This window comes from Mesoplodon bidens (assembly GCF_964165515.1).
Source record: "Mesoplodon bidens genome assembly, chromosome: 10".
Taxonomy (NCBI): domain Eukaryota; kingdom Metazoa; phylum Chordata; class Mammalia; order Artiodactyla; family Ziphiidae; genus Mesoplodon; species Mesoplodon bidens.
In genome coordinates this window covers 102,075,878-102,088,263 of record NC_138172.1, presented here as the reverse complement: position 1 = coordinate 102,088,263, position 12,386 = coordinate 102,075,878, and the positions used below count along the sequence as shown (strand labels likewise).

The 12,386-nt window shown below is 43.4% G+C and overlaps 1 protein-coding gene across 8 annotated transcripts in view; it reads left to right on the top strand.

The window, feature by feature from the left end:
- The window catches only part of FARS2 (phenylalanyl-tRNA synthetase 2, mitochondrial), a 382,164-nt gene that overhangs the window by 66,883 nt on the left and 302,895 nt on the right, over window positions 1–12,386 (top strand). For all 8 annotated transcript variants that reach the window (XM_081245396.1, XM_081245389.1, XM_081245394.1 and 5 more), the window contains exon 3: window positions 1,528–2,171. In XM_081245396.1, coding sequence (XP_081101522.1) covers window positions 1,551–2,171 — 621 coding nt within the window. In that variant the 5' untranslated portion in view covers window positions 1,528–1,550. The remainder of the gene's footprint in view (window positions 1–1,527; window positions 2,172–12,386) is intronic.

The following is a 12,386-nucleotide window of genomic DNA, read 5'->3' as shown; positions in this document are numbered from 1 at the left end:
AGAAGATGTTATTTGGCAGATTTAAGTTCATGGTAAATTTTTTATGAACCTAGGGATTTGACCTCTAAAGATCTTCATGCCTGAGATCCCCGAGTCAATTTAAACTTGCTCGTGGGCCAGCAGGGAAGTATCCAGAATCCTTCAGTGTTGTCCTAACACTCCCTGTACCTTAGAGTTTGGGCCGCTACACCTGGATCTTTGTCACCACATTTGTGATGTGAACAGCCTATGAGTGAGTTCCAGCTGTGAAATCTGGTCCTCTTCTTATTAAATTCTGCGCATTAGAAAGAAGATCTGGTCAACACGCTGTGTCCTGGCTGCTCTGTGTCTCTTCCCAAGTGAGTTTAGGCCTGCTCCTGGTTTCCTGTGGGTGCCCAGTAGAAAGTTGCTCTTTTACAAAAGAGACATGTAATTGATGGGATCCTGCAATGGTAATTAAGTTTAAATGACATGACCAGATGTGAGGACAGAAAAGATTTGCATCCATAAAAATAATTTCAGCTGTCCACTGGTATAGTCTATCACTCTGTGTAATATTTCCTTAAGTTTTTCACTTTTATTTTTTAAAAATCACATAAAAATAACCATTACCTAAATTAGTGTATTTTATTGGAAACATCCAAAAGAAAAGTGTTGTTCATGTCACCTTGTAATGTGGTGAACTAATCCAGAAGTCACATTTTGTCAGGAGTGAGCAGAACTTGGTGGTTATGGGGATGAAATGGGCAGGAGGGCATTTCAAACATCCTCCTTCCATCCTTCAGAGACATGGACGTAATCATGGGCTGCCTTTAAGGAATGAGACCCCCAAAAGTAGTCAGAATAAAAGAAAGTCATGGGACTTCCCTGGTGGCGCAGTGGTTAAGAATCCTCCTGCCAATGCAGGGGACACGGGTTCGAGCCCTGGTCCAGGAAGAACCCACATGTCACGGAGCAGCTAAGCCTGTGGGCCACAACTACTGAGCCTGCGCTCTAGAGCCCGCGAGCCACAACTACTGAACCCGCGTACCACAACTACTAAAGCCCGCGTGCCTAGAGCCCGTGCTCCGCAACAAGAGAAGCCACTGCAGTGAGAAGACTGCGCACCGCAACGAAGAGTAGCCCTCGCTCACTGCAACTAGAGAAAGCCCGCATGCAGCCAAAAACAAAAAATAAAAAATAAAATAAAATAAATTAAAAAAGAAAGAAAGTCATCACATTGATAGTTTTATTCAACGTGAGGGATCTGGGACATGATGTGACCTGATAAGGGAAATTTTCTTTACACTCATGGACCTAAATGTCAAGGGGAGGACACTAGAGATTAGGGATCTAAGCATGACGTTCATGACTCTCTCGATGTAGAGCAGAGAAGGTAAGCCTCTCTGGGCAGATTTCCTTAATTGGCTGTTCTGTCTGAGTGGCAGAGGGGGAGGCAGATATCAGTAGGGTGGTGGGGAGCTGGTAGGAGACAGGGCCCTCCCGCCCCCCGCCCTTACTTTCCGCAGAGTGAAACATGACTGGTGCTTATGTGTATGCTCTTTCCAGAACCCGTGAAAGGAGTTGCTGTGATGGTTTGCTGGGCTCTCAGGAGAGCTGCCCAGGTGCGCGTCCACCTGGCGAGGAAGGCCAACGGGCTCTGCCGAGGCCCTGAGCATCAGGCCTTGGGCGCGAGGTCCGCTGTCCCAGACCCCGCTGCCCGGGGAGCCCCCGGGGCCCCGGGCGGCACGGTGGAGCTGCTGGGCAAGTCCTACCCCCAGGATGGCTACAGCAACCTGTCCCGCAAGGTCCTGTCCAGGGTCGGCAGGAACCTGCACAACCAGCCGCATCACCCGCTGTGGCTGATCAAGGAGAGGGTGAAGCAGCATTTCTACGCGCAGTACGTGGGCCGCTCGGGGACGCCCCTCTTCTCTGTCTACGACGACCTCTCCCCGGTGGTCACCACCTGGCAGAACTTCGACAGCCTGCTCGTCCCGGCCGACCACCCCAGCCGGAAGAAGGGCGACAGCTATTACCTGAATGCGACCCACATGCTGCGCGCGCACACGTCCGCGCACCAGTGGGACCTGCTGCGTGCGGGGCTGGACGCCTTCTTGGTGGTGGGCGACGTGTACCGGCGCGACCAGATCGATGCCCAGCACCACCCTGTGTTCCACCAGCTGGAGGCCGTGCGGCTCTTCTCCCGGCACCAGGTGAGTGCGGCCCCTGTCGGGCTTGGAGGACGGGCTGTGTGGTCTCGTGGAGGCCACTGCGGTTTATCTCAGCCAAGCCCCACGGGGTCCTTGACCGTGTTCGGCACCCGTGCGTTATCCATCCCGGGTGGCGTCCTCTGTGTAGGCGGAGCTCAGTGTTTTCTGGATGACGTGTTGTGTCAGTAGCCGCAGGAATTGGCAGGCCTGTGTTTCCTCGTGTCTGTCCTTTTCCTTCCAGTCCCGACGTGCCTGTCTCTGGGTTTCTCCTTATGAGTGGGTAGTCAGTGGCTCACACTTACCCCCAATCCCGGATGACTCGAGATGCAGCCCTGAGACCCGTGGTCTGATTACCCCAGATCTCAGTTAGCGGAGGTTAATTACACGTTCCCGGTGTTGGGCACCAATGAATTTCTTAGGTAGCCCGGGGACTGGTGCTTTAGTGGCTGAGACTGTAAGGTGTCTTGTCCCACACTCTTTCCTTACCGTCCCCTGCTTTACACTTGTGGGTGCTTTACATTTTTTCTTTTTGAGACATCTTCATTATTGCCCTTCTTGAAGTATGTGTTTGGATGCATAGAGCCTTTTTGATCAGGAAATCTGATATTCCGGCCATTCTCAAAAGCACCCAACTCCTTGCATCTGTTAGCTGACATCCTAATATGTTGTGCGCAGCTTTTTTTTTTTTTTTGGCAATTTATGAATATTCCTTAAAGCTTGAGTCTATTTCCTAAAAAAGTGCAATATCACTTGTCTTTCATTAACATATTTTAAAACCGTCTCCGTTTTTATGTGAGAAACAAATGGAATTAATGAGGCATTACTCCTTTAGTATTTCTTCCAAACATGTGCACTGAAACAGGAGGAATAATTGTCACAAAACTCCTTCCCACAAAACACCAGGTAAGTGGGTTGTCGGATATGAGCAGGAACAGTATAGGATCCTTAGGCTGATAAGTAACCATCATTTGTTGTGTTAAATGAGTCGTGTTTTAGGAGAGGACCATTTGCTTCAGGATGTGCTGTCTTCCTGGGAATTCGTGATAATTCAGAAATAGGTATTAGCTTTACACAAAAGGCCAACCAAGCTTGATCCCAGAGCTGCTTAGATGAGCGCTTATGCTACTAGGAAAAGCTGACTATTTTCTATGTTAGGAGTAATAACTATTAACAAGGATACAGATTTATTAGGAAACAAAAGGGAAATGGACAAAGACAGGTCAAAGTCTGGGAAGTATGACCAAGTGATGGAATGTCACCTACCGCTAATGAGCCAGTGGAGGTGTGACACCAGTGACAGGGTGTCCAGGTCACGGCATTGGCAGGTGCACAGCCCAGTTTATCTCATTACAAAAATGAGAAAGGACAGTGCTCCCTGGTTGGTAAGCCTGCAAGCCGTGGGAATGGCAGAGGAGAGGAGGCTGCGAGACACACACTGGTGTTTTATTGGCGGAAAAAATCCAGGCTCCCTTAGAAGGTGGGAAACAGGGAGCGGGTAGGGAATTAACCTCACCTCATTTCACACTTGTGCGGGGTCTGGTCCAGTTGAGTGGGGAGCAGGCGTGGCTCGTTTTCAGATGATGCGACTGTATATTCTGCTTCTAGTTAGAAAGATTACACACACACACACGTACACGTACGTGTCTAAGAATATAGTTTGATAAGGTAATTTCACGTGCCGTGTTTCGTTTACTCATAATAAAAACCTGTGAGACAGATTATTTCCACTTCTATCACGAGGAATCTGAAGCCCCACTAGGTTGGTGACTTGCCCAGTATTACCCAGCCAGCTGGTGGCAGAGTCCACCCTGAACTTCACCTGTTCTACCGTGGTCTGTTGCTTTTCATAGAGGAGCTGCTTGGGACCCAAGCGGGGCTTTAGTTCCAGAAACGGTGTGGGGGAGAGAAGGGTGGAGTTTTGTGGATTCCTGGCCTCAGCTAAAGTGTTGGTACTAAGTCTGACCTAATCTTAAATCTCGAAAAAATTCGTTTCCTTCTTTCAGTTTATTACCCTATGAATAGGATTTTTTTCAATAGTTTTAATCATGCTACATATATAATTTACAAAACTATATTGTCCTCCTTTAAAGTTTTCCTGTTATTTCATAATCTCGGTCATCATTGTTTTCATCACTACATGGTATATTTCAGCAAGGAGGAAGGTGCATAGAGACGTATGGGGTAAAGGAACAAGGATAAACACAGAAATGGATGAACTATGACAATGTATATTTTATTTAACTATTAATTGTGAATAAAACCCTTTTGTGTTTCGAAAAACGGTAAGATGTATCAGTATTCACAAATATAAATGTATTAAATTTGCCAATTTAAAAACATACATTATCAGATTGGACATTTTTCAGTTAGAGAAACCTGAAATAGAATCACACCAGAGGTTGAGAGTAAAGGGCAGGAAAATATATATATCAAGCAAATACTTACTAAAGGAAAGCTGGTAAAGCAATTATTAATATTAGATAGAATAGAATATATGGAAAAATATTAACTATGAATAAAGAGGGATAATACATCGACCAGGATGCTTTATGACTTAGGAATTTTAATGTGCCCCACATCATAGCCGTAATATAGAAACCAAAACTGAAGAAATAAAAGTTAAGTTTGACAAATTCATAATCATAGTAGAAGATTTTAAATGACCTCAATCAAAAACCAATGGATTAAGCAGACAAAACGAGTAAAGATATAGGAAATCTGAAAAATATGATTAACAGGCTTGATTTATGTTTATTTTTAAAATGCTGTAACTGTGTGTGTGTGTGTGTGTGTGTGTGTATTTGTTTGTGTTTGTACAGAGAGACAGACATATACATAAATCCTATACCCAACAGCTGGAGGTATATAGTCACATGAAATAACTTAAAAATATAAGGGGCTTCCCTAGTGGTTCATTGGTTAATAATCTACCTGCCAATGCAGGGGACACGGGTTTGATCCCTGGTCCGGGAAGATCCCACATGCCGAGGAGCAGCTAAGGCCGTGTGCCACAACTACTGAGCCCATGAGCCACAGCTACTGAGCCCTCATGCCACAACTACTGAAGCTCGTGCTCCACAACAAAGAGTAGCCCCTGCTTGCCGCAACTAGAGAAAGCCCGCGCGCAGCAACGAAGACCCAACGCAGCCAAAAATAAATAAATAAATAAATAAATACATTTATTTAAAAAAATAAGTTGCCCATGTACTAGTTGACAGTTGAAGTCATAAACAAATGTCAAAGAATCAGTAACATTAATAGAACCATGCCTGACTGCAAAGTAGTTGATGTAGAAAGCAGTAAGAAAAGGATAATAAAAGTTTCCATATCCTCAGCCATCTAAAAATTCACAACTATAGATTCATGGGTTAAAGAGAAATATTAGGATGTATCAAAAGTTACTTATCACTCACCAACAATGAAAATACTCACTTCAAACTGCTCGGGCGTGGGGTAAATAGTCACTTTATTATGTAGGAACTTGGTCGACCCACTTAAGTTGTACCATCACAGTTAACATTAATAAAGCGAAATGGACGGGATGCAGCTAAAAAAAGTACGGGCCATACATTTCGTTTTAAATATATTATTAAAAAAAATTAAAACCCTGCTAAAAGCAAACAACATTGTTCTCAAAAGTGGGACGTGGGTTGTATAGTTTTTAGTAGTCCCAAGTCTTACAAAACAGACACAGCACCTGGAATAGCAGAACCCCAAACCACAGACAACTCCCCAGCACCCTGGCTGATAGGGTCTCGCTAAGCGCTTCACTGCTGGCTGGCAGATCTGCACTGTGTCAGAAACTGAGGCGGTGGAGGAAGCCGGGGTCCGAGAAGAGGAGAACTTCCTTAGGAGTCTCCCAGAGAACAAACTGTGGGAACCAGATTGACTAGAGGGGTTTGACATTAAGTCCTGGTGGTAACACTGTTCACCAGTGGCCACTACCATCACAGAAAGAGGGGCAGCCAGACTTACGTGTCTCCTGATGGAAGAATACAGTGCCACCTATGAAGTCCTGCCAAAAACTCTGGACCTAAATCAGTTCAAATAGCTGTAGATCCAACAACCAAATTTATAGGAGATACAGAGGACAGAGAAACACATTAAACTACACCATGTAGATGTGATAAGCAAAATCCAGCCCGGCGAAATTCTACAGCAATGTTCCTCAAGATGAGATCTGCATAATGAAGTAAGTACAAGAATCAGAAGTAAGTGATTAGAAATGTTTAGACCGTCACAGTCAAGCCTGTGGTCAGAGGACTTCTGTGGATCTGCGTGCAGACTGGTCCAGGTGTTCCCAGATGATCTTGGTGAGCTGCATGTGCTCAGTCTGGGTGGTGGTTTCGTGCAGTAGCACCGTGTATCATTTCGAGACCGATTAGAAATCTAAAACTGTCTCTTTACCGTAGACAGTTTGAGAAGCACTGCTCTACAGGATAAATGATTCAGTTTCTTCAAATAAAAGCAAGGAAAACAAAAGGGAAAAACAGTAGATGGTGCCTATAGGTTAAAAGGACAGATGTCAATCACTCACAATGTGTAGATCCTATCAAGAGAAAACATCTTTCAAGAAAAAAAGATTTGAGACCATTGGAAATTTGAACACTAACTGAATATTTGAATTTAAGGAGTTCTTTATTTTTACTTTTCTAAGGTATAACAATGGTAGTATATGTTTATATAGTCATTTTCTTTCAGAGATACATATTGAAATACGTGTGAGCGAAATGATGTCTGGATTTTCTTCAGAATAATGGGGGGTAGGTGTCTGGGGATGAATGTAAGAGGATTGGTCATGAATTGTCAATTATTGAAGCCGGGTGTTGGATACATGATGAATCCAACATTATCCTTTCTACTTTTGCATGTGTTTGAAATTTTCCTAATAAAAGTTCGAAGAAAAAGACTGAAGGAAAACATTGGGATCAGTCAGTCTGTCAATAAAAAAAAAAAAATTTGCTGAACATGAACTGGGATCTGGGGCTGTAAGAAGGTATCACACAGTCACGAGAAGGTCCCTGGTTTCACGGGGAAGACAACAATTAAGGTTAAAAAAATAATGGAAGGCAGGAGATATTAAACACTAGAGCATGAGCACAGATGACATTCAGTAGAAAACTGAAACCGATTAAATCTAGAATTAATAGCCTCTCTTCCATCATTCTGAGATGATTTTACTGTGAGGTTTTATAAAATCTGAAAGACTTGTAGTCTTTCTCAAAAAAACAGAAAAAGAAGGACCTATCAAACTCATTTCACGTTAGACTTGTTAATAACAAATTAGATAAAAAGGATAACATTAGAGGTTTCATCTTTATGAACACAGATTATTCTCATTTTTAATGAACAAGTACAGAATTATTAAATGAAATGTTTGCAAATTTAATTTGTTGGAGTATTGTGTCCTACCACATTATTACTATGCATGTATTACATTATACGATATTAACTGATACAAGGAGAAAAAGAATGTGATTACCTCAGTAGATGTGGGAAAATCATTTGGTGGCATTTAATGTTTTAGGACGTTAAAAAAGCATTTGATGACATTAATATCTTATGATAAAAACTTTTAGCAAGCTAGGAACAGAAGGGAACTTCCTTAACATTATGAATGATATTTGTCAAGCACTCACAGCATACATCATAATTAGTGGTGAATCATTATAAACAGTCCCATCAAATTAGCAACAATTCAGGGTTACTTGCCATCACTGTGTGGGAGGTTCTAGTTTATGCAGTAAACCAGAAAGAGAAATGAAGATCTAAGCATTGGGAAACATGAGATAAAGCTGCCTCATTTATAGATGACATGATGGGCTACCTAGGAAATTGAATAGAATATCCAGATCAATTATTAGTGCTAATAAGAGAGTTCAGCAGTGCTGTTGGATACAAAGACAATATACAAAAATATATTTCTTATCTACAGGTAATAGCCAGTTAGAAAATAAAATGGAATAAAGGTTTCATTCATAACATCAACTAAAACTTCGAAGAATCTAGGTATCATTGTTGCAGAAGATGTTCAAGATACTTGTAGATAAAATTATCAGATATTATTAAAAGACGTAAAGGAAGAAGAGACAAAGGAAAGGAAGAAGAGAGAAAGAACCATATACCATGTTCCTAGATTCATGAAGATGACAGCTTTCCCAAAATCAATCTATAAATTCATCGTAAATCAAATAAAAATGTCTACTGTGTGTTTTGGAGAAGTTGAAGGACTGATTTTCAAATTTATAGGAAGAGCAAGTTTACAAATAGCCAGAAAAAAATTTAAGAGCACCAGTGTAAGGGGACATGCCTTGCCAAGCATCAAGACTCATAATGCTCCAGTTATTAAGAAGGTTTTACATTGGCACAAGTTTAGTCAAATAGAGAACTTTGAAACAGCTTTCCTCATATTTGGGAATTCGTTTTCATTATAAAATGGAAGTGATGTTAATAAGTGGGGAGATGATGGATTCCACATGAATTGCTCTGAGACAGTTGTCTATAGAGGAAAGAACACTTGGTCTCTACCTCACACCAAATGCAAAGTTCAACTCCGGATGGTTTCACAATCCATCTGTGAAAAGGAAGTCTTCAAAACTTGAGAAGAAAATATAAGAGAATATTGTTATCACCTTGGGGGTAGAACACAGTCTATTAAATCGAGAATTCCTAAACAAGAAAAATCCATAATGGAAGAAAAATTTTAAAGTTGACTGCGTTAAGGTAAAACTTAACACCTAATAAAAGAATTCTTAAACGAAGTTAAAAGGCAAGCATCAGGCTGGGTGGAGAAATCTGCTATGCATATAACTAACAGAGGATTAGTGTTGATCAAATGTAAAGGTCTCAGTATGATAAGAAGAATCCAGTAGGGAAAAATCTGAAATACCAAGAGTTGGCCGATATGTGGAGCCGTGAGAATGCTCTGAGGGAGTATAAAACCCACACCTGGAACCCCGCTCTCTCAAGTGTACAGTTCAGATGCGTCTTGAGTGCTTCTATCAGCAGATAGATGAGAATGTTTATAGCACTGTCAATATGGTACGGTATTCATATATCTGTGAAAATGAATAAATCACAACCAAATACATTAACATGAATGAACATAGAAAGTAGCATTAGGCAAAGACAGTTTTCAAAGCTTACATTGTATGATTGCATTTATGTAAAGTTTAAGACATGGGCAGAACTAACCAATATATTATCCTGGGGTTCGTGCATGTGTGGACAAGTTATGGAAAGCAAGGGAATAATTTAAACATTAAGTTTGGTTGTTACCGCTACAAGGACTGGCAGGGGATTGTGATCAGGTAGGGGCATGAAAGGGGCTGCAAAGTTTTTGGTACCATTCTCTTTTCTGAAAATGGCTATGGGTGGTGAGCAAACATGTATGTGCTTTTATTACTATTTAAAATGACATACACTTTTTATAAATCAATCGTGTAATTTTTTTAAGAAAGAAAAATGGGCAAAGAACATTAACAGCCTGTTGATGGAAGAAGCATGAGATCAGCCAATAAACAAGGATCGGTTTTATCGGTAAATAAGAAAATGCAAATTAAAGCAACCAGATATTCTTACAAACTGATTAGATTAGCAAAACTTAATCTTGACAATACCAAGTATCTAGAGGAAGCATAAATCTTACACCCTTCGATGGCGAGTGTATGTAGTTGCCACCACTTTGTAGAGTTATTTGGTAGTTTCCTTTTTTTTTTTTTTCTTTCTCAAATTGTACTCTCTGGGATCTGGCATTTTTCTTTTAAGTGTTACAAATAAAGGACAGTGGGCTCTAATTGTACATTGAGTACTTCACAGCAGTTAACATAAATAAACTAGAGGTACCATGTCAACTTGGATGAGGTTTTAATAAAACGTTGAGAGAAGCAAATAAATGATGAGTGATACTAAACTAGGATATCTTTCTAATAGGTATTTCAAAATATGCCCAACACTGCGTGCTCTCACTGTGTGCTTAGTTTGTGCTCCCTCTCTCTCTCTTTCTCTCTCTCTCTGTCTCTCTCTGTCTCTCTCTCTGCGTGCACTAGCTCCAGCTCTTCCTCACTATACACACATGCATGCACACCACAGCCACACAGTTTTTTGGTTACATAAATATGTAGGTAGGTGTGAAAAAAGTACATGGGAACGATAAACAACAAAAGCAAGACAGTGATTTCCTGTGAGGTGAAGTCAGGGCGAGTGGTGGTGGCACAGGCGCCATCAGTGTTTGCAAAGGAATCAAGATGAGAAGTAAGCTTTTGCTATAATTTTGACCATAACGATTGCTATATACTACTTCATCATGATGTCTGTGTCAAGTTCATATCCCATCCCACGCCCCTTTTTATAAGTGACACTGTTGCTCCCCGTTTCCCCCTGTAGGAGTGCGGGTAAGGGACTTCTCCATAGACTTGTCTGCAGTGGCTCAATCCTGGTGGAGTAGACATCCTTCATTACAGACAACCCCTTTAGCCTCCATCGTGGTCCATCCTTGTTAGAAAACCACTCTCATTTATCATTAGAAAATTTTATTTTTCTCCCTTTGATACCCTCTCCCACTTCACAGATGGTTCATTAGAACCCTGCTGTTCTTGGGCTGCTTTGCCCGTGCTCCCCCACTGTCAGTCTTGTGGGGATCCAAGCACAGTCTCTTTCTTCTTGCTCTCTACCCCGAATCACTCTTCAGTCCTCAGTGAATGACAGGTTTAATTCTCCACCATGTGGTGATTGGGTTTCCTTAATAGCCTCATGTGGAGTGGGCTTTATTGAAGGCGTTTTTATTTGGCCTTGATAGATTATAGTCACCATGTTTCCCTAATCTCTTCCTGAAAATCTTTTAGGAAGGACTCCCCCTGTCAGAGACACACTTACACGGAAATGGCTTTTCTTTCTTAGAATTCTTTTTCTCTACCCAAATGTTTACTCTGGTATATCTCTTGACAGTGAAGCAAAAGGCGGCTGGTCACAGCCAGGACCCACGATACGTTGGATTTGGGTAACACCCGGTTGTTGGGGGGCAGAGGGGGGCTTAAAGCGAGCCCGGTCTCTGTTTTCTGTGGCTCAAGGCCTGTGCAGATGATTAGTTCTTGCTTATGACAAGGTCGGAACGATGGCCTCTCAGCCTGAAGCCCCGACACTGACCCGTGGCTTACTGTCCAGGACCTCGGGAAGCTGTCAGCACTTACTGCCTGGAGCTGCTCGTTGGCGTATATCTGGTTTCTCCAACCGGCCAGTCAGTGCCTGAAAGGTCGCTCTTCCTTCCCCGTGCCTCGTCCCTTCTCTAACCCAGGGTCCTGCACCGAGTAGCAGTCGGTGAACGTGGTGTTCGAACGCCTCCCTCGTTCTGCCGACGTCCGCTCTGCGAAACATGGCCGCTCAGTGTCAAGTGCGTGGCGGTTCACCCCTCAGCTTTTCACTCTCAGAGCTGTTTCTCCTGCCCCAGGCTTCCCGAGGAGCAGGTGTATCAGTCAGGGCTGGACTGCAAGGCAGTGAGCGCCTGTGACTCGATCACGGCAAGCTTAATATACAGGATTATTAAGTGTAACACAGAGAATCGGGGGATGAGGGGTTGGCGGGTAAGAAGAGAACTCTAGACGGCGTGGAACTAGCAGCTACAGGAGCAGCTGACGCCCCCAGCCTGAGGCTGAGCCCCAAGGGAAGAGCTTCCCCCCACCCGACCCCCGCATCCCAGTCTGTGGCTCCCGAGGGGCACCAAGCTGGTAGTGGTTTCATGCTGATGGAATCGCTGGACATCCACCCTCTGGAATTTGCTGGAAATCTGCTTCTGAGGTGCCAGGGGAAGCTGTTGTGGGGGAGGTGTCTTGCAGGAAGCACTGTGCTGTGAGACCGCCCAAGAGGGGCAGTCCTGGGGGGCGGCTGCCGCTGCCCGCACCGCAGGGCACAGGCGCGGGGATCCAGCCAGAGGCCGCTCGCAGGGTCTCTCCAGCACCTCTGCTGGTGGCCCAGCTCAGCACTGCACCAACGGGCAGAGGACGAACATTTAAAGGGCCCAACTCAGTGTTCACGGGCAGTCAATGCAGGGTTGATTTGTGGCCGAGAGGCAACAGGCAGCTGGCTCCCTTTCCTGAATATCTGGAAGGCCTCAGGGAGACAGGCTGTATTCCCCCAATCAGTGAGTGGCTAGGGAAGGTCACATTTAAGGAGGCAAAGACATTTGTCCTTGATGCTAACTCAAGGTTTCCGAATACAGTTTAG